This window comes from Diceros bicornis, chromosome 6 (genome assembly GCF_020826845.1).
Source record: "Diceros bicornis minor isolate mBicDic1 chromosome 6, mDicBic1.mat.cur, whole genome shotgun sequence".
NCBI lineage: Eukaryota > Metazoa > Chordata > Mammalia > Perissodactyla > Rhinocerotidae > Diceros > Diceros bicornis.
The window spans coordinates 95,209,279-95,231,326 of NC_080745.1; the positions used below are offsets into that span (position 1 = coordinate 95,209,279).

Below are 22,048 nucleotides of genomic sequence, written 5' to 3' on the forward strand. Positions count from 1 at the left end.
ATGGGTACAGAAGGAAAGTACCTTAACGTAATAAAGGCCATATATGACAAACCCACAGCCAACATCATACTCAATGGGGAAAAACTGAAAGCCATCCTTCTGAAAACAGGGACAAGACAAGGGTGCCCACTTTCGCCACTCTTATTCAACACAGTACTGGAGGTTCTGGCCAGAACAATTAGGCAAGGAAAAGGAATCCAAATAGGCAACGAAGAAGTAAAACTCTCGCTGTTTGCAGATGACAGGATCTTATATATAGAAAACCCTAAAGAATCCATTGGAAAACTATTAGAAATAATCAACAACTACAGCCAAGTGGCAGGATACAAAATCAACTTACAGAAATCAGTTGCATTTCTATATACCAACAACGAACTAACAGAAAGAGAACTCAAGAAGACAATCCCATTTACAATTGCAACAAAAAGAATAAAATATCTAGGAGTAAATTTAACCAAGGAAGCGAAAGACCTATACAATGAAAACTATAAGACATTACTGAGTGAAATCAATGATGACATAAAGAAATGGAAAAAGATTCCATGCACTTGGATTGGAAGAATAAACATAGTTAAAATGTCCATACTACCTAAAGCAATCTACAGATTCAATGCAATCCCAATCAGAATCCTAAGGACATTCTTCACAGAAATAGAACAAAGAATACTAACATTCATATGGGGCAACAAAAGACCCAGTATAGCTAAAGCAATCCTGAAAAAGAAGTACAAGGCTGGAGACATCACAATCGCTGACTTCAAAACATGCTACGGGGCCGGCCCCGTGGCTTAGCGGTTAAGTGCGTGCGCTCTGATGCTGGCAGCCCGGGTTCGGATCCCGGGCGTGCACCAACGCACCGCTTCTCCGGCCATGCTGAGGCCGCATCCCACATACAGCAACTAGAAGGATGTGCAGCTATGACATACAACTATCTACTGGGGCTTTGGGGGAAAAATAAATAAATAAAAATTTAAAAAAAAATTAAAAAAAAATACTACAAAGCGATAGGAATTAAAACAGCATGGTACTGGTACAAAAACAGACACAGATCAATGGAACAGAATTGAAAGTCTAGAAATAAAACTTCATATCTATGGGCAGCTAATCTTTGACAAAGGAGCTAAGGACATACAGTGGAGAAAGGAAAGTCTCTTCAATAAATGGTGCTGGGAAAACCGCACAGCCACATGCAAAAGAATGAAAGTAGACCACCTTCTTTCACCATACACAAAAATTAACTCAAAATGGATCAAAGACCTGAAGGTGAGACCTGAAACTATAAAACTCCTGGAGGAAAATATAGGTAGTACACTATTCGCCATCAGCCATAAAGGGATCTTCTTGTATTCCATGTCTACTCAGACAAGGGAAACAAAAGAAAAAATAAACAGGTGGGACTTCATCAGATTAAAAAGCCTCTACAAGGCAAATGAAACCAGGATCAAAATGAATAGGGAACCCACAAGCTGGGAAAAAATATTTGCAAACCGTATATCTGACAAGGGATTAATCTCCATAATACATAAAGAACTCACACAACTGAATAACAAAAAAACAAACAACCCAATCAAAAAATGGGCAGAGGAAATGAACAGACACTTCTCCAAACAAGATATACAGATGGCCAATAGGCACATGAAAAGATGCTCAACATCACTAGTCATCAGGGAAATGCAAATCAAAACCACACTAAGATGTCACCTTACACCCATTAGAATGGCTATAATCACCAAGACAAAAAGCAACAAATGCTGGAGAGGCTGTGGAGAAATGGGAACCCTAATCCACTGCTGGTAGGAATGCAAACTGGTGCAGCCTCTGTGGAAAACAGTATGGAGATTCCTCAAAAAATTAAAAATAGAAATACCTTATGACCCAGCTATCCCACTACTGGGTATCTACCCAACGAACCTGAAATCAACAATCCAAAGAGGCTTACGCACCTCTATGTTCATCACAGCATTATTCACTATAGCCAAGACATGGAAGCAACCCAAGTGTCCCTCGACTGATGATTGGATAAAGAAGATGTGGTATATATATACCATGGAATACTCCTCAGCCATAAAGAAAGACAAAATCGTCCCATTTGCAACAACATGGATGGACCTGGAGGGTATTATGTTAAGTGAAATAAGCCAGAAAGAGAAAGACAAACAGGGCATGATTTCACTCATATGTGGAAGATAAACCAACACACTCACAGATAGAACTGTTTGGTGGTTACCAGAGGCTAGGGGGTTGGGGGGTGGGCATAAGGGGTGGAGGGATGCACTTATATGGTGACTGATAAACAATAATGTTCAATAAAAATTTCACAATAAAAAAAATCTGAAAAAAATTTTAAAAAATAAATTAAAAAAAAGGAATTGAATCTATAATTTAAAACTTTCCTACTAAAAACCAAAAAAAACCTCAGGTCCAGATGGGCAAATGGCTTCACCAGAGAACTCTACCAAACATTCAAAGAAGAAATCATATGAATTTTACAAGAATTCTTCCAGAGAACAGAAAAAGAAGAAACACATCCCAATTGTTTCATGAAGTGAGTATAACCTTGATACAAGGATATCATGAGAAAGACAAATTACCAGCCAATGAAAATAAATGCAAAAATCCTTACACAAAATATCGGCCTGGCAAATCGAGTGATATTTGCAAAAGATAATGTATCACAGTCAAGTGGATTTACTCTGAGAACACAAAATTAGTTTAACTTTAAAAACTCATCAATACTGTCTAACACATTAACAGAATAAAGAAGATCATATAGTCATCTTAGAGGCAGAAAAACACATTTGATAAAACTCAACATCTGCTTGTGATTTTAAAAGAACACTTGGCAAATTAGCAATAGAAGGTAATTTCATTAATCTACAAAAACCTATAGCAAAGTGACACTGGTGAAGTAGTGAAAGCGTGCCATCTCGCACTGGGACCTCAACGAAGAGGACTGTTGTTACCACTTCTGTTCGACACTGCCCTGGAGGTACTGTCGGGGGCAGTGGAGAAAGAATCGTGATAGGTAACATAGAAGTCCAGCTGCCTATTCTCAGATAGTGTGACTGCTGACCGGGGAGACCCAGAACAATCTACAGATTAGATTGCTAAGTAGGCTTAGCAAAGTTGTTGGATACAAGTATCTTATACAAAAACCTATTTTATTCCTACAGGCCAGCACTAAACAGAAAACAACATTTTTACAAAGATACAATTTACAATAGCACTACGAAGTATCAAATATTCGTGATAAATACAAGATACCTAAGACCTCCTCAAAGAAAACTGTAAAATATTATTAAAATATATATCTATCTCTGAAAGAGAACCTGAATATAGAGAAAGATATACATGTTCATGGATAAGAAGACTCATCGTCATAAAGATTTGTGGATGTGTAGATTCGGTGCAATGCCAATCAAATCCCGGCAAGACTTTTAAGGCACACGGCAAGCTGAGTCTAAAATGCGTATGGAAATACAACGGGCCAAGAAGAGCAAAGGCGTTCTTGAAGAAGAAGGAGGGAGGGGGTGAGCTTCGAACACGGCGACTTCTGCAGTTGACAGGCTGGTGCAAGACAGACAAGACCAATGGAAAAGGCACAGACTCACACGCGGGCACACCTCACCTGACAGAAATCAAAACGGCAAACAGACTCACACGTGGGCACACCTCACCTGACAGAAATCAAAATGGCAAAGCCAAAGGGAAAGACTGACTATCTTCCGACAAGCGGAGCCCGGTCAACTGGACATCTACATGGGGGAAGATACGACATTTAACATATGCCTATCATCCGACCCAGCAATTCCCCGTGTAAATATAGACCAGCACACATGCAATGAGAAACTTAAACAAAATATGTCCCAGGTAACCTTGTTCATAACACCTTCATCTAGAAACAACCCAACCGTCCGTCCACAGTGGGAAGGGAGAGTAAACTGTGGTGAACTCATGTTACTCACTACAGTTCAGTAACAATAATGCGCAAATTCCAACCACCCAGAACGATGTGGTTGAATCTTGCAAACTATGAGTGAGAAAAGCCAGACACAAAAGACAATATACACAGTATGATTCCATTTATACAAATTGCCAAAAAAGGAAAAAATGAGCAAAACTAAGCTATGTATTGACCACCTACGCTTAGTGGTAAACCTATATAAAAAAAGGAAAAAGCACAGAAATACTTCTGTAAATGCAGGACAGTGACAGCCATGGGACATGGGAGGGGTTGATGCCTGGAAGGCAGCTCCAGGAGGGACTGGGGTGCCCACTGCCATTCACTCAGTGATAAATCTGAGGGTGCTCCCTGTCCCCTGCCCCTCTCTCTACAGACGTGATGACTGACAATTTACTGCACGTGTTCCAGCAGCCCTTCTCTGGTGACCCCGCATCTGCCCCCCAGGGGCTGTGACACCCTTTGCTGGGGCCGGGTCCCCCACGTGTTGACAGTTTGTCTGAGTCCCCCCAGAAGGCAGGCTCACTGCAGTCACCTGGTGCTGAACAGGCATCCACGCCCTAGCTCCTTGGTGGACCCTCAGCCTTCACGTCCAGCCCCGAGCTCCAGGGCCAAGAGCTCACCTGGATGATCACAGGGGCAGCAAAGACCACCAGAGGTGGGCGAGCTCCACCGTCAGGGTTAGAGAGACTGGTGCTCATGGTGATGGCATCAGAATCAGAGTGTTGGGGGGTCAGGCTTGCCCTCAGGGGCAAGAGAGACCATGGCCCCCTACTCACCTCTAAAAGTTACCCTGCCCAGCCTCCATCCGAGAACCCTGGTCTTTCTGAAGTTCCCCAAGTGTGAGGAGTGGCATTTGGGGTCTTTGAGTATTCCCAATCAGGCATGCTACAGGGTAGGGCAGCTGGACCAGGTACCCTTGTCCGTGGTGACCTCACCCCATCCCCCCAAGCACGTAAAAAAGCACTGCATGGGGAGTGGGTGCCCAAGGATGGCAAGGTGAACGCAGGCGAGGAGCTCAGGCCCACTGCGCAGATCATGTGGGCAACGTGTGCCAGGGTATAAACCCCTCGTACTCCCTCTGCGTCTCATCCTCCTGGGAACCGCGAGTTCGCTCATGCCCCCAGCCTGTGACTCGGTTGTACATTTGTGTGACCGCAACAAGAAGGAGATGGCAGATTAATGGGCAGCTTTGAGTGAAAGGATGTACACTGGTCAGAACCGTGGGAAAGCAGAAGCCACGCCAGTTGCTCCAGCAGAGAGGACGTGCTCGCGGATTGAGTACTCAGACACGGAAGCTGGTCAGAGGGCTGGACGGAGGGCCGATCGGAGGAGGAGGGCCCCTCCAGCAGAAGCAGTCAGTGGTCTACCATCCTGTGTGTTTGTTCCCATCTCTAAGAGAAACGGTGTCATTTTCTTTGCCAAAAGACTTCAGTATTGTAAAATGAGCCTTATGGTCACTGGAAACAAAAAAAAAGTTTAAATTTTTTTATTTATTAAATATTTGATTTATTAAAACTTACATGCCCATTTGCTGCAAAGTGTAATGGTGGACCTATAGAAACTTTCAAGCACAGAAATATATCACCGTAGGATAAAATTCTGGCCAAAATTAGATGACCATAATGAGTTTAAGAAAAGAACGTTAACACAAATATTCCTGACCGTTAACGAAGAACGTGTTCGTGTGGTTTTTTGCTCAATGATTGATGGTGGATATCAAAACCACTTTGGTATTTAGCTCCTTGGATACGTTTACGAGTGACTAACAGCTTTATTTGAAAACGTCAATATTTGCACACACCAGAAATTACACTCCTTGCAATTATTTACATTTTTTTATTTTTAAAAAAATTTAGATATCAACTTCAAAATGGGCAAGTGGTTTGACAGCTTCTCAAAAATTTTTTAGGGAAAACAAGAGCTACAGCTTTCAAGATTCCTGCTCCATTCGCCTCAGCTGCATGCTGGTCACGCTGAGCACCAACTTCGTGCCCTAAGACAGGAGCGAGCCCCCACCTGGCGGCGAAAGGGGGCTCAGAAGAACAAGACAAAGTCCTGACAGTGTCTGAATGTGTCAAGGGCCCAGAGACCAGCACGGAGCAGGCTTTGCAGGAGAAAGCATCCGTCAGGGGGCTCCTGTCCTGGGCACTGACCAGGAAGGAGGTCAGTGGGAGAGATGAGGGCTGAGGCAGAAGGGAGGGTGTTGCAGGAAAAAGGGGATGGGGCTGAGCATAAGCAGACTGGTCAGGAAAGACTAGTGAGAAGACCAGGGCACCAAGTCACGGCCCTGGACCGTGCAGCTGACCATACAGCCAGGATGCCTCTGCAGGATTCAGACAGCACCTGAGCGTCCTCAGGAAGATGGCGTGCTGGCTGGCACGTGCTAGACACGCGGGGGTGGTGGGGAGAGGCAAGCGTGGAGGCCAGATGGGGTAGGCCATTCGGTAGTCTGTTCAGGAGGGCTCCCGGCCCTGTTTGGAACCGAGCTTGGAATTAGCATCAGTTCTGCTTGGACGTCCTTGTACCCATCTGTGCTGTCTCACGAGCTCTGGGAAGATTTGGAGCACCTGGTCTAGACTTGCTCTGAGCTCAAGAATCATGCCCTTATCCAACAATGTTAATTGAGTATCCACTATGTTCGAGGCACCAGGATACAGGGCCATACCATGTCCTTCCATGGAGCAAAGCTTGCCATAAATGTAAGCAAGTGTGCAAACTCTCAGTAAGACTAACAAAACTTCCAGCAGAAGAAGGTGCACTTCGCTCCAGTGAACAAGGAAGACCAATGACTACAAACTTGTAAAGGAAAGCAGGCAGGTAAGAGAAGGAATGGCAGCGTGACCCTGTCCCAGGCCACTCCCCTGGCGCACCCCCTGGTCCCTGTTCACCGAGTAGCGCTCTGCCTGACCCAGGAGATGGGAGGTGCCCAGTGAGTGCTTTCAGGCTGCAACAGCCAAAGCCGACTCAGCCGACATCAGCATCCTGTTTCTTCTACATTTCACCCAAACTGGATGCACCTTTTCCTGAAGTAGACGATGTGTCATTGGGCCCAGGTGCACTTGCGAAGTGACTGCTCCCTCAGGTACGGGGTTATCTTTGCCCCTTCCACTCAGTGTCTAAGTCCTCACCCCTGAACCCTGGGCCAGTTGCGCGGTGACCCGAGAACCAGGTGGCAAAGCCCACATCCTCTTCCATGGGGCCCCCTAGCCTTCCTTTAGTGCCCACATCAGCCAAGGCCCCCCACGGGTTTCACTAGCCTTTTGTCACAGTCTTAGACAAAGGGAAGTGGCAGCCCCCCAACCCTGCAGCAGAGGGACCCTGCAGCCAGGGCATTCAGCTCTGTGGACCCAGCGTCCCAAGACGGGGTGCAGCTGGAGCCCTGGGGTCCTGGAGCAGGGCCTGCCTGCTGCCGTCTCCTGCTTCTGAGACCCAGTGTGGTGCCCACAGAGAGAGCTCAGGGACAGCCTGTCCAAGCCACACATCTGTGGGTGCCTTTTCTCCAGCCACTGCTGCCTCCACCCCACTCACGACAGGGGGAGGCTGCACCCGACTTCCACATCAGTCAACTTGGGTGGGCCCAAGGAGCAGCATTTTGCACAAGGTGAGGCTGCCCAGCACCCACCCTGGCTGCCACCCTAAGGCCTCACTGCCCACCTGTCTCTCTGGTGTCACATCCTCGGGTGTCACAGTCTAGGGCAAGGGCCACAGTGACCCAACCCAAGGACAGAACGTTGGGAACTGGTGTCGCTGCCCACTGCACCCTTGGACTTTGCAGGGCCTGCCACCAGCTCTGCCTCATTCACAGGAGGAGCACTTATGGAGCGCCTGCTGTGTGCCTGGCCAGGCTAGGCTGTGGGGATAGGGCTGGCCACGTGGGGGAGCCGACAGCCTGGCCAGCAGCGCCTGCTCTCCTGTGGGTGCTCTGACCCACAGCTCCGCTCTCTGAGGGGGCCACCCATGCCCACACAGGGCAGTGAGATGACCATTCACTCTCCTGCGGAAAAGGCGGGGTTGTGCTGTCCCGCCCTTTGCTGGGCTTCGGAGAGGGCATCCCAGCTCTTTGCTATGCTGGGGGTGAGGGGGGCATCCCAGCTCTTTGCTATGCTGGGGTAGGGGTGTCCTGCTCTTTGCCCAACCACAGCCCCCAGCTTGGCACAAGGTTCACCCCACCACCAGCAAGTGGACCCTGATGGGCAGTAAGGGGTTAATCGTGAGCCAGCAGGACTGCCAAATGGGGGGGGAGGGGTTGTCTGGTCTTTGGTTTCTGTTTTACACCCAGGATGCTGGTTGGCAAGGTGGGGATGAAGCTGTAATCCTTGGTCCCCACAAGGCATCGATGGGATCCTAACTCAAGAGTGGGGGCAGGCCAGACCCCAACAACTCAGCCAGATCCCCTCTCCGGTCTCCTGCCCTCCCCCCATCCCCCCAGCTCCCGCCCGCCCCGCCTGGCCCGGCTGGGGCGCCTCTGCAGCCGCCACCCCCAGCGGGGACTGCGGCAGCCCCGCCCCTGGGCGGGTGAGGTGGAAGCAGGGGGGACCCGGTGCTCTCCTTGGGGTGGGCCGCGGCCCTCCACCCTCTGGGTGACCAGGTGGGCGCAAACCCCGGCACCACCCTGAGGCGCCACTCAGGACACTGGCCACACAAATGGCCCCGCCCCAAACGGCGCCAGCCGCGCACAGGCCGCCCCCACCCCCATCCCGTGCATCCTCCCCAGAAAGCGGCTAACGTCTGGAGAGACAAAGTCCCCGAGAACGCCGGCAGAGCCCCTAGCTGCCCCCAAGCGCCGGCAAAAGTGAGCTCTGCCTTTCGAGTGCCAGGCCCCCCAGTCCCGCCCCAGGTGCCCCCCAAACCCTATCCCCCGCTGGGGTGACACTGCGGCAGGCGCGCAGGCGGGGCGCACGGGGGCGGGGCGGCGGGGGCCGCGGGGGGCGGGCGGGCGCGCGTTGCCATGGCGACCGGGCGCGCGTAGCCAGACCGGCCCGGGCGCAGGGGCGGCGCGCGGAGTCAGACGCGACCCCGGGCGCAGGGGCGCGGCCGGCGGCGGGAGGGGGAGGCGCGCGGGGAGGGGCGCGAGCGGCGCAGAACGCGGGCGGCGGTGCGTCCCGGCCCCGAGCTTGGCGGCCCCGGCGGTGGCCCAGTCGCAGGATGCAGGCCATGGAGCCTGCCGCGGCGGATCTTTACGAGGAGGACGGCAAGGACCTAGACTTCTATGACTTCGAGCCGCTCCCAACTCTGCCCGAGGACGAGGTGAGCCCTCGCCCCACGGCGGGACCCCCCACCTTCGGCCACCTTCCCAGCCGCGGAGAGTCCCCCAGGCGCCCTGCCCCTGGGCCAGGTCCTGGCAGCAGGGCGACCCCGCAGCATTTCTCATTCCCCCACCCCATCTTTAACATTTTCGCCTGGAGGGGACGGGACCCCTGGAATGCGGCATGGGACAGCAGCGGGTGGGCTGTCCCTGCAGAAGTTGGTGCCATGCGGGGGGGGGCTCCTGATTATCCATGTGAGGTGGGGGCTGTGGAGGAGGGCACGCGGGCGCTGTTTTCCTCCCTGCCAGCAGCCCTAGGAGGTTTGCAGGAGGCTCTGGGCGGCAGAGCCCAGTCAAGCCGGACCCATCAAGAGATGGTGAAGAGGCCCCCGTGACTGAGGGGTGCCTCCTGCTCACAGAGGACAACCGTGGCCCTCAGTAAGGAGCCGGAGTCCTGAGGTAGCCCCCTCCTGGAGGTGCAGAGGGGTGGGCAGTCTCTGTCATGTGGGGCTTCTGGCCACTAACGGGGCCGAGTGCCCACGGAGCCAGTTTGCTGGACTCATGCAGAGAAGCCAGTGCTCACTTGGCCGGGGTGTGTCCCTACAGCTCTGGCTTCCCCACAGCCCCCCACAGGCTTGGGGTCAAATCAGTAAATTCCATGGCCTGTGAACAAGCCAGGCCCCTCCACAGGAGAGGTGGCCCCCAGAGGATGCAGCTGCTCCCAGGAAGATCCTCCCAAGCCTCCAGCAGGCACATGCCCCAACCCCCGGGCTTCTGTGCTCACTGGTGAGGAAAGCTGGCATCACGTGGCCCACTAGCCGAATGCCCTGGAGGCCTCCCCGCAACCTGAGAGGTGCTGGTGAAGACCCTCCACATGCCCATCTGGGCAAGGCCGGCTGAGAGTCAGGCCTGGCCAGCGCCTTCCTGAAGTAGAAAAGGGGGGTTCAGAATGACCAAAGCCTTCTGCCCGCCCCCCAGCCCACTTTCCCAGGGGAACTGGCTCTGAGGACGGAGAAGCTCATGTCCTCCAGGGGGGAGAGTCGTCTCAGGAAGCTGGTCAGGAGGGGGCCGCTGAGGCAGCGCCTGTGGGGGCTGGTACGCCCCCCCCCCCCCCGTGGTGGCCTGGATTTGGCTGGGGAGAAGGCTGCAGGGAGGAGAGGCGAGGAATAAATAAACCTTTGGACATCCTCATGGCTTTGATGGAAAAAAAAAAAAGGGTGCGCCCAGCCCACAGCCTTCAAAACCTCTCCCAGAGGACACATTTCAGTGAGTCTGTTAGAAGACTCACCTCCGAAATCACCATCCAAAGCAGGCACAGAACGTGGTCCTCACACAGAGCTTTCTGTGTCCTCCCACCCACGCTCCGAGGGCCTCCTCTGTGCCTGGCGCACTGAGTCAGTGACTGGTGCCAAATAAACAGAACGAGCAGAGCCAGAGTTTGGGCCCAAAGCCTCAATCCTGAGCCCATGGTCTGTCCTCCACCGTGCCCTGGTGCCTTCTCCTGGTAGAAGTGTCCCTGGCGCCCTTCTGGGTTGGAGGCCCCCCAGCTGTGCACAGTGTGTGGGGTCTGGGGGTCTCTGTGGTCCTGTGGCTGAGGTGAAGCTAGGCACCACTGCTGTGGTAGTGTCCATTAGGAAAGTTCGGGGGGCCTTTCAAGTTTCTCGCGTCCTCTCTGGAGAGAGAGGTCTTGCCTTTGGATAAGACAGGAGGTCTGTCCCCAGGGCTCGAGCCCTGGAGTGGGCTGATGCCCTGTACCTGCGGACACGCCTGGCACAGACTTTGTGCCTGCTGCACACATTCGGCTCGGTTGGTGTTGGAGACTTCATCTCCTTCAAGGACGCATGGCTCTGTGCCTGCCATGGCATTGTATAGCAGGGTGCACCCGAAAAGCCATCCTGCGTAAGGCAAGGGGGGAGTGAGGCTATGGCCTCATCCCGGGTGGGCCTTCACTGAAGGAGCCGCCAGAGAGAACCAGGATGGCGAGGACGCGGGGCAGCTCCCAGAGAGGGACGGTAGGCACCAGACCTGGCATTGTGCACACTACATGAGACAGAGGATTCACTAATATACAGCTAATTCTGACAACTCACTGCACAGGGACGTCGAGAAAGAGAAGCCTACAGGCCCCCCAGGAGTCCCTGAATGTCCCTCCTCAGTTGTGACCCCAGAGAAAATCCAGATGGCTGGTGAACAGATGCCGAGATGTTTGGCTTCATTATAATCAGGGAACGCAAAATACACCCACCATGAATACCTTTCCACAAGCGCCAGGTTGGCCAGAACCAGAAAGCTGGACGGTGGCCCGAGCTGGCAGGGACAGGCGCGGCGATGGCCCTCCTGCGCTGCTGGTGGGAGTACAAAGTGGAACAGCCACTTCGGAAAACAGCTTGGCATTCCCTGGTGAAGCGGAAGATGCCCGTACTCTGTGACCCAGCAGTTTCACTCTGGGCGTGAGCCCGGGAGACACGTGGCTGGTGGGCGACGACGGGTGTGTGAGCTCTCTTGGCAGAAACTACTGGGGCGTGTGGTGAGTGGGCCAGCACCGCCCAGCAGGGTCCTGGAGGTTGTAGCCTGGCCCGGTCCCTGGCCACCTGCAGGCAGCACCGTTGCATCGGTACAAGCAAAGGGCAGGGATGCGCGATCAGGCAGAGCAGCCAAGAGCAGGACAGTGGGTGCAGAAGAGGCAGATGCCAGGCCGTGGGGAGGCAGGTGGTGTCACCGGCCTTCAGGGGCCTTCCGGGGGTGAGGACAAGGGCAGGCTTGGAGATGAAGACGGCGCAGTGGTTTGGGCACCCGGCAGAGTGTCTCACAGTCCGCAGACTCCCCGGGGGAGTAAGGAGCGTTCTTATCCCTCCCGACTTCAACGAGCACCTCCCCAGCATCTGTGGGCCGGGCGCTGGGCTCGGCTCAGGGATTTGAAGGCACCTGGGGCCCTGTGGCTGCCAAGAGGAGCCCGCGGCTGGGGGTTACCCTGTGAAGAAGCACATATTCCCACTGTGCCCCACAGGGGTCCATACGGCGTCTGTACCAAACAGCTCAGAGCAGCAGGCAGCCCTCTGAGCATGTTCCCCTTAGGCGTGGAACTGGGCCTGCCTGGCCGTGAGGCTCAGAGCCCACGGGGCTCCCAAGCTGCCCCTTCCAGAGGGGAGTGCAGACGTGCAGGACGCCCACGTGGCTCCCATCTCTCAGGGTGGCCGTGGGGGGCATCCGCTGGAATTCTGGCAGGGCCTGTGGACTCAGGGTGCTGACACATGCTGTCCAGTCGCTGTCCTGCTTGTCCCTGGCCCGTTAGCCTAGGCCCGTCCAACATTCCTGCCTGCCCTACTTGGGCCGTGGCGTCAGGCAAGAGAGACTCATTCCTCCCACCTGGGCCAGAGCAAGGTGGACCAGAGGGCCAGGCAGCAGGTCCCAGAGGACCGTGGTGCCCAGGGTTCAGGATCCCTCAGATGCACGAGATCTCCCCTTGACATGTCAGGGGAGCCAGCAGTGTCCCTCGGTCCTGTCCTGGAACAATGTGCCAGTTGAATCCCACCTTCCCGTTGCAACAGGGGGGTTTTAGAGGGGCTGCAACCATCCTGCCCATGAGTGGAGGGCTCAGCCACAGGGAAGCAGTGACTCAGGACCCGTGGAAGTCACCCTATAAAGTCATGCAGAGAATCCCCCCATTTAGATGCTCCCACCACGAATAGGCCCCGGGGCCACACGTCTCCAGCTTCCCTAAGGAGTGGAAGGGGCTTCCCCGCTCACCGGGGCATCTTCCCACTGGGCAAGAGGTGGGGAGGGGCCTGGACCTAAGCAGGAGTCGTGCTGTGGCCCGTGAGATGCCCCCGGGCCCACCTGACCTGGGCTCCCTTCTCTTGGCAGCACAGCCAGTCAGCAGCTGCGCGAGCAGGCAGGCCTGCTGGCCTGTGTGGGCCGCAACCAGTAGGATGTCAGCAAGGCCCCTGTGGTGGACTGGCTCAGACTCACAGCGTGGGCTGGCTTCACTCTCTTAAATAGCACAGAGCCACGGGGTCTTCAGGATTGTTCATCAGTGTGTGCCTCCGCGTGTGTTTACGTGTGTGTGTGTACATGTGTTTGTGTTCGTGCTGTATTATGTGTGTGGATGCACGTGCCCTGTGCATCTGTGTGCGTGCACATGAGGCTGCAGGTGTACCCGTGTGTGTGCCTGTGTGCATGCACGTGTGTGTTTGCACGCATGCGTGCGCTCACAGTGCCCAGGCGCCTCTTTAACTGGGCCCCTCTGGCATTGCAGGAGTGTCTGGCTCCCTGAGTCCTGAGGGGCCCCGGGCGGCATGGAGAGGCCCCAGGTTGAGCCAAATCAGAAAGACCTTTTATCAGTGAACCTCAGGCACCTGGGGAACACGGCAGAGAGATTTCTGGGTTCCCCACCCTCCTCCACCGCCCACTCTAATCGGGCACTCTGCTTTTACTCTGGTGTCTCCTTTTGAAACCCTGTCCACCTCCCTCACAGGGACGCACACGGTTCTGGCATCCAGCTAGGGTCTCTCTGCTCTCAGACTGCTTCACGCGGGGGTCTGTGACCCCTTCTTCTTGAACCAGCTTCAGTGAGTTCCCTTCATCCATCTAACCCCATAGAATGAGCTGGAGGGACCTGGGGAGTGGCGTCATCAAGCCCCTCCCTGGGCTCAGAGGAGGAGGCAGATGGTGGGATGTGCCGTCACAGGGGCACAGAGCAGACCCAGCCCCGGTCCCCCTCTGTCACCCCCACTGCCGAATCCCTGAGACTCAGCAAGCCCACGAGGGAGCTGCCCCCTGGGTCTCAACCTTTCCTTCCTGGTTTAAACCCTTTATCCTTGTGCCTGTGCCTATGGGACCCCTCGCAGTGCAGGTGGGGAAACTCGAGGACAGGAGGTGGGAGACATTCTTTAGGACCTGACACCTTGGTTGTACTTGAACCTCAGCTCAGCAGTCCTGTGTGCTGGGCAGCGCGGAGCAGCTGAGGCTGGAGGCAGAGGCTGGATGGAAAGGAGGGGCTCGGCCTCGCTTCTGCACCACCACCACTCAGCCCTGCCCTCCTCCGGCTTGGCCCTATTCTCCCCCCCACCCCCGACGTGGCCCTAGTTCCTGCCCCCCCACTCGGCCCTGCTCTCCCCCAACTCAGCCCTGCTCTCTCCCCAAATTGGCCCTACTCTCCCCCAGCTTGGCCCTGCCCAACTGGGCCCTACCTGATGTCCAGGTGTCTCTGTAGCCATCATGTCATGTGGGTCTTTGTATGTCACATGATCACGTCGTTGGAACACAACACATCAGCTCTGTTAACGGCTTCCCATGCACAGCTGTACATTTGTAGGCGTCACCTCCATCTCCACAGGTTTCTGCGTCTTGCTCATCTGCCCACAATGTAAAAGAGTGCAAGCCCTCTGCATGCCTGCTGAGCTGTGTGGTAAGCCTGTGGGGTCAGGGGTGTCTCAGCGAGTGGGTGACCGGCTGGGCAGGGGGCTGCACAGAGGCTGCACCTTCCAGAGCCCAGGTCCCGGCTCCAGGAGTGACACCTGCTCCCAGCAGCACGCTGGTCATTTCACTAGAGGCGCTGTGGCTTCTGACATCCAGGGAACAGTGGGACGACTTTCTGTTCCTGTTTTTAAAGACCTTGCCTAAAACCCCACTCCTGACGTAAAATGAAGCAGTGCCACACGTCATCTGCTCCCCTAGACTTCATCTCGACGTCGGGGTGCCGGGCCTTTCCCAGGGAGGAGGGCCTGTTGGTGATGTGGGCCTGTCCCCAGACCTGGCTCAGCGGAGGCCTGTCTTGGCAGGAGAACGTGTCCCTGGCCGACATCCTCTCGCTGCGGGACAGCGGCCTCAGCGAGCAGGAGGCCTGGGCCGTGTGCCTGGAGTGCAGCCTGTCCATGAGGAGCGTCGCCCACTCGGCCATCTTCCAGACCCTCTGCATCACACCTGACACCCTGGCTTTCAACACCAGCGGGAACGTGTGCTTCATGGAGCAACTCAGTGGTGAGGCCCGAGGGCGGGGCGCATGGGGACACACGGGGGTCCCTCCCCTGGCTTGGCCGGGCGATAGCAATGGAGCCCAGGTTTCCATGGTAACCTGAGGGGAGCTCCAGCCCGAGGTACCACTGGGGGAGAGTGAGGTGGGGGCAGCTCTCATGGGGTGTGGACGTGCTCCAGCGCCGGCCCACACGGCCCCCTTCGGAGGAGCAGGGAGGGGCCCACCGGCCCTGATAGCAGCGAGGACAGGGTCAGGGCTTCCTGGCCCTGCGGTGAGGGGACGCAGGGGCCTTGGAGCAGGGAACCAGCGCAGCCAGTGCCCGCCCCTGCTCCAGGGAGAGTGTGAGCGGAGGGGCCTGGTCTTTCCTAACAGGGGCCTTCAGCCCTCCTCCTCCAGGAAGCCAGACCAAATCCTTTTCTTTTTCCTCCTTGGAGCCCATTTCCCACACTTACAGGGAAGGAGGTGGTTTCCCTTTTTAACCGGTGTTTCCTCTAACACTTAAAACTGTCCTTGGGGATGCCAGGACAGAGGGGAGGAATGGGCACCTGCTGAGCCACCGGACGGGGTCCCCTCCTCCGCCTGGCCCTCCTGTGGCTCCTCACTGGTGGGTTTTCCCTTCACCATGAGCTCCGCAGGTGTGATAGAGCATCTTCTCTCTTGCTTCCCCAGATGACCCTGAGGGCGCCTTTGTCCCCCCGGAGTTCGACGTGACTGGGAACACCTTCGAGGTACGTGGCAGCTGGTGGGCCACCGCCAGCCTCTCTCTGACCTTTCCTGAGCAGCGAGCGTGATGAACATGGGAAAGGCACTGCAGCTGGGGTCTCCATGCGCTGGAGCAGAGGGCAGAGCTGCGGCTGGCCCGCACGTGGACCGTCCCAGCGGGCTTTGAGGTTCGCGCACCTGTGTCAGACACGGGGTCCCCGCGGGCACGAGGCTCCAGTGACAGCGTGGTGTGTGGAGGCCTGTTTGCTGTAGTTGTGGAGTAGGCTGTCTAGAGTGTGAATTGACTATATTTAACTCGTTAAAAGTGCTGGCTGGCAGGGAATCGTCATTTCTCTGAGGGATGAGCAGCACTCCGACAGGACACGTGGCCTCTGGATGATCGTTTACAAGCATGAGCAGTGGCCACGCCGAGGCCACACTGAGGCCACACTTGGGCTGAGGTCACTGAGGCCTCCCAGAGACCCCTGCTCAGCAGAGCGGACCCCTGGGCGCCCTCTAAGTCCACAGCCGACCCCAGGGCTCCCTGTGCATGAGACGTGCCAGAGCAATGGGCAGCACGGCTCCTCCAGCTTGGCCAGGGGACTAAAGAAGGAGATGGGGGACCTCTGCACATGCCCCCCTATCCATAGGTCCCCATCTGTCCATCCATCAGGCCCCGTCTGTCCATCGAGCCCCACCTGTCTATCCCACTGGGCCCTGTGTGTCTGTCGGGTACCGTGCTGGGCTCTGGCCGACAGTGGAGTCTGGTCATGGTTCCTGTGTTCATGGCACCCACAGTCCCCTAAGATGGTTGGGTAAAAATAAATCAGTCATTAACAAATAAATGAGTAATTACAAACTCAAAAATCTTCCCAATAAAAGCCCGTTAGCTTAGTGACATTAGATTAAATTTTTACCCTAAAATAAGTTTTAGGATTGGCTCCTCCTAAGCTTAATGTTACTTTAAGTAAGCTAATCCTGAGGCCCTTGCCCAGCTCCGTGGATGGGCAGGACTGCAGGGCCGTCAGACCCTGGTGGATCCCACTGTCGGGTTTGCGTATTTTTTGGAAACTCAAGCGTCCAGAGTCAGAATCCTCATAACCTTTGTCCTCGGCAATTCTCGTCACTGGTGCACGCACAGACTTCTTTTTTTATTGCGTTTTTAGTGATGGGACCTAGCAGCAACATGAAAGCTGAGGCCCTGAAACAACTTCTGTCCTTCTCAGGCTCCCTCCCAATCCCGAGCCCTGCCCCCCGCCCCAGTCCCCGTCCCTGGGGCAGTGCCCAGCAGGACCCCTGTGTTCCTAAAAGCAACGTTGTTTCGTTTGTGCTGTTTGCGACTTTCTAAAGAGCTCACGCTGCATGTAATCTTTGGGAACTTCCTTTCATGTTTTTGCCAAGACTCCTCTGCACAGCACCGGGTGTCACTGTCATCATGTGGGAGATGCCACCTGTCACCTGCCCGCCTTTGGGAGGGCCCTGAGTGGCCGAGGTTTCCAGTGGGGTTCGTGCCGCTCTGCATGTTCCTGGTGTGTCTGGGCTAGAGCTGCTCCCAGGTGTGCACCAGGGGTGGAATTGCTGCACATGGGGCAGGGACCCTCCAACTGGTTTCTAAAGTGGTTGCCCCCGAGTGCACCTGGTGCCAGAGACCCTGCTTCCCCCCTAGCCCTGTAGATTGCCCGGGGTGGGGGAGGAGCACCGCGCTCACTCCAGCCTCATGGCCTCGTGTGTTTACAGGGGATGGGATAGGAAGTCCCTCTCCAGTGAAAGCCCATTTTCTGGTCAGTTGCTAGGCTTTTCTTCATAAATTGTCAGGATTGCAAATGTCGTCTCCAGTCTGGAATGTGTGTTCTCACCCTCTTTAAGGCAGCGGTTCCCAAACTTTTTGGTTCTTGGGACCCCTTTATACTCCTAAGAATTATTGAATACCCAAAGAGCGTTTGTTTATGTGGGTTATATCTGTCAGTGTTTACTGTGTTACAGGTTAAAACTGTGATGTATGTCAACTATTTGCCTATTAATTTGTTCAGAAATAACAATAATACCTCCGTTGCATGTTAACATGTATAATATATTTTTATGAAAAATATTTTTTCCCCCAAAATAGAGAAAAGAGTGGCATTGTTTTGCATTGTAAATCTCTGTGTCGCCAGGCTTGGGGCAAACCTGGGTCTTCACGGCCGCGTCTGCCTTCAGTCTGTCGCAGGACCACACGTCGTGCAGCCTCTGGACGCCTCCACCGTACGAGAGTGGATGAGACAAACAGCAGCTCAGTGTTACTATGAAAGTCGATTTACCCTCTCAAACCACACTTTGAGAAGAGCTGCTTGAAGGCGTCCTCTGAGGAAAAAAAGCTTCTCAATTCTGACATACAGTCCTGCATCGCCTCACGACGGGGATACGTTCTGAGAAATGCATCTTTAGGGGTTTCGTGGTTCTGTGAACGTCCTAGAGTACGCTTACGCAGACTTAGATGGTACAGCCTCCTGCACATCTAGGCTGCGTGGTGCTGACCCTATGGGGCCACCGTCGTCTGTGATGTCCGTTGTTGACCGAAACGTCATTATACAGCGTATGACTGTAGTCAGATTTATTGATGTTTTCTTTCATTGTTAGTTTTTGTGCCTTAAGAAACCTTCCCAACCTCTAACAGAGATATTCCCCAGATCTAACAGATATTCATTATTTTCTACCACGAGTTTTAAAGGTTTGTTCTTCACATTTAATCTGACTAAAGTTGATTTTTTTTTTTTTTTTTTTTTTGTAGTGTGAGGTAAGGATCCAATTTCATCTTTTTCCATATAGATTACTGTTTCTCCCAGCTCTGTTTATTGGCTGGCCTGGGTACAGGCCAACTGTGCCTTATACCACAATTCTAGACAAAAATGGGTCTGCTTCTTGGGTCTCTGTTCTTGCCTGTGGGTCAGTCTGTCCATCCCTGCGCTAGATCTGCGTTTATGAATTATCCCAGCTTCACAACGAGCCCCGCGTCTCACAGGAAAAGTGCCCACTCCCTGTGCTCTTTCAGAAATGTCCTGACTGTTCTTAGCCCTTTCTTCTTCCATGTGAGGTTTAGATTTAGTGTATCAAGTTCCATGAAAAGCTCTGTCGGTATTTTGGCTGGAAAGGCATTGAATCTATAGATCAATCTGGGGAGAATTCCTATCTTTATAATATATGGTCTTCTCTATAAACACTTAATATCTCTTCATTTATTTACATTTTATTTAGTATCTCAGCAACACTTTTAAATTTTTACTATAGGAGTCTTGGATATCCTTTATTAGTTTATTCTCAGAGAGAGATATATTCTGATTCTATTCTAAATTGATGGCCATCTTTGTCATTACGTTTTCTGCTTGCCTGTTGCTGGTCGACAGAAATGCAATTCACTTTAATATCTTAATCTCATGTCCCGCCATCTTGCTGAATTCTTTTATTATTTTTATTAACTTAGTTTCTTTTAGTTTTTCTGTTCAAATCACCAGCAAAAGACGGCAGTGTTGTTGCTGCCTGTCCAAAGGCTGCGTCAGTTCCCTTCCTCCTCTGGCTGTGTGGCAGCACGGAGCGGCAAGGAGACGCCCGGCAGAAAGACGCCGTGTGCGGGTGGCGCCCACCTCAGGAGACGTCGATTCCCGCCCCCGTTCTGAAAGAACTGCCTTCACCTCTCCGCGTCCTGGGCGACGTGTGCGTTGGCTGTGTGAGTTCCCCTCCTGCCAGACGGGTCAGGTTCTCTCGTGAGTGTATGTTGCGCTTTGTGAAGTATTTCTGCATCCTTTGAAACGATCATTAAGATTTCAGTATTTCCGTATTTGTTTTCAAATATGAAATCATCCTTTCCTACTTAGAAAAGACCTAAACTGGCGAGGGTCTGGTCTTTTTTGTACCGTGTTGCGTTCGATCTACCAACACCTGCCTTGGATTTTTGCGGTTCTTCCCGAGGGGATGGGTGGTTTCCATTCTGCCGATGTCAGGTGGTGTTGGCATTGGGGCTGTTCTAAATGAGCGCCCCCTCTCCCTCTGTCCTGTGAGAGTTCACGTAAGAACGGGGTGATCCATTCTTTGGAAGTTAGGTCAACTTACTCATGAAGCCATCTGTTCCCTTTGAGGAAAGATCTTCAATTGCTGCTCTATTTTTAGTGGTTATAGCACTCGTCTGTTTTGTATTTGTTATTGAATCATTTTTGGTAAACTGTATATTTCTGAAGTGTATCCATTTTTACCTGTGTTTTTAAATTGTTGACAGCGAGTTGCAAATGACACCCCTTCCCAGCCGCTGCGTTATCTGCAGAGACGCCCTCTTCCCGCTCCCTAGACAGTTCACTCTCCCTCTCCTTTCTCTTGTCAGTCTTTCGGGACTCCTCACTTTGTTAGTTTGTTCAGAGCCCACTTTGTACCACGTGGTCTTTCCTGTGGTGTCTTTTTCTTTTTTGTTGATTCTGCTGTTATTTTCACTCTCTTTTTTTCTACTTGTTTTGAGCTTAGTAACTGTTCCTTTTCTAACTAAAGTTAGACACTCAGCTCATGAGTCTCCAGCCTTCCTTCCTTTCCAATATTAGCGCTAGTACCTAAGGCTATGAATTTCCCTCAAAACATGAGTTTCGCTGCATTCTGCGAGCTTTGCCGTGTAGCAATTGCAGTATCACTCACTTCTAGGTATTTTTTTGTTTCCGTTGGCATTTCTTCTTTCACCCATGAGTTATTTAGCAGTGTGAGTGGGTTGGGTTTTTTCTTACTTTTTGTTGAGATGTACATACAGAAAAATGCATATATCACAAGCATACAGCTTGAGTAGTTTTCACAAACTGAACATTGCTGTAACCAGCATCCAGATCAAGAAGCAGAGCATGACAGCACCCCATAGCCCTGCCCGGCCCCCAGGAGAACCGCCATCTAGACTCGAGCGATGCTGATCTCTCTTGGTGGCTCCTTCTGCCCAGCATCACGTGTGTGAGATTCAGCACATGGCACGTGGTCAGCACAGAGCTTCCACTCTCAACAATCATTTGTCCATTTATAAACACACTAGGACTTTTTGTTTGTCTTTTTCTTCTTTTTTTTTTTTTTTTTGTGAGGAGGATCAGCCCTGAGCTAACATCTGCCAATCCTCCTCTTTTTGCTGAGGAAGACTGGCCCTGGGCTAACATCCGTGCCCATCTTCCTCCACTTTATATGGGACACCGCCACAGCATGGCTTGCCAAGCGGTGCATCAGTGAGCGCCCGGGATCCGAACCGGCGAACCCCGGGCCGCCGCAGCGGAGTGCGCACTTAACCGCTTGTTTCACCGGGCCGGCCCCTGTCTTTTTCTTCTTGACTTCCAACTGAACCAAGTTCTGGTCAAAGAACGTCCCTGTGCACCTACTGTTTGGAGTTGTTGAGGTGTGTTTTGAGAAGACGCGTGTTCTGCAGTCGGGACGTGCAGTTTCTCTGTGTGACCCAAGCACATGCGGTGGGTTGTTCCAACATCTGTAGCTTTTTATTTTTTGGCCAGCGGAGCTCCGTGGCGCCCAAGCTCCAGTGGAGAGAGGCTTTCCTGGAGGGACTGTAGGGTGCAGGGACAGGCAGGGCGGGCAGGCCCTTGATGGGGAGGGGGCACGCTCCGACCGTCCTTGGTGGGAATGGGTGGCTCTCAAGTGTTGAACGTTTCATGTCGCTGAATCTTCCTCTGATGAGGCGTCTTCTGTTCTCTGAGTTGCTTTAATTCCCGATGGGTAATGGTTGATTCCCCTTGTTCCACCCACACAGCAAGTCAGTCCTTCTACCTTACACCTGTGAAGGGCCCGCCGGTGTGGTATGCATGGACGCCTTGGTCCCCTTGTCCGCACAGGCCCACACGTCCCTCCTTCAGGCCCATGAGTCCCGGGTCTCTGCTCTGCTCCCCGGTTAGCCTCGTTCTGGTGCCCATTCCTGGGGGCTGCCAGCACCCCCGAATGGTTCAAGCACTGCGTTGCGGGAGCCCAGGGGTAGCTGCACACGCCTCATGGGCCTGTCACACTGCTCAGGCACCCCTCAAACCTGTAACCAGGGCGACAACACCCAGCTCATGGGGCCCACCGTGGCAGACGCACCTCTTAGTGTCACTCCCGCCGTTGAGCTCCCACAGGGTCAGCTGCTGCTGGTGACACCAAGACGCCTCCAGCCCGGCCCCCGGGTCTCTGGGCT

The 22,048-nt window shown here is 53.4% G+C and overlaps 1 protein-coding gene across 2 annotated transcripts in view; it reads left to right on the forward strand.

The window, feature by feature from the left end:
* The first annotated feature begins 9,079 nt into the window (after positions 1–9,079).
* KNDC1 (kinase non-catalytic C-lobe domain containing 1) overlaps positions 9,080–22,048 on the forward strand; it is a 66,010-nt gene continuing 53,041 nt past the window's right edge. For both annotated transcript variants that reach the window (XM_058544337.1, XM_058544336.1), the window contains exons 1-3: positions 9,080–9,211; positions 14,990–15,188; positions 15,853–15,911. In XM_058544337.1, coding sequence (XP_058400320.1) covers positions 9,110–9,211; positions 14,990–15,188; positions 15,853–15,911 — 360 coding nt within the window. In that variant the 5' untranslated portion in view covers positions 9,080–9,109. The remainder of the gene's footprint in view (positions 9,212–14,989; positions 15,189–15,852; positions 15,912–22,048) is intronic.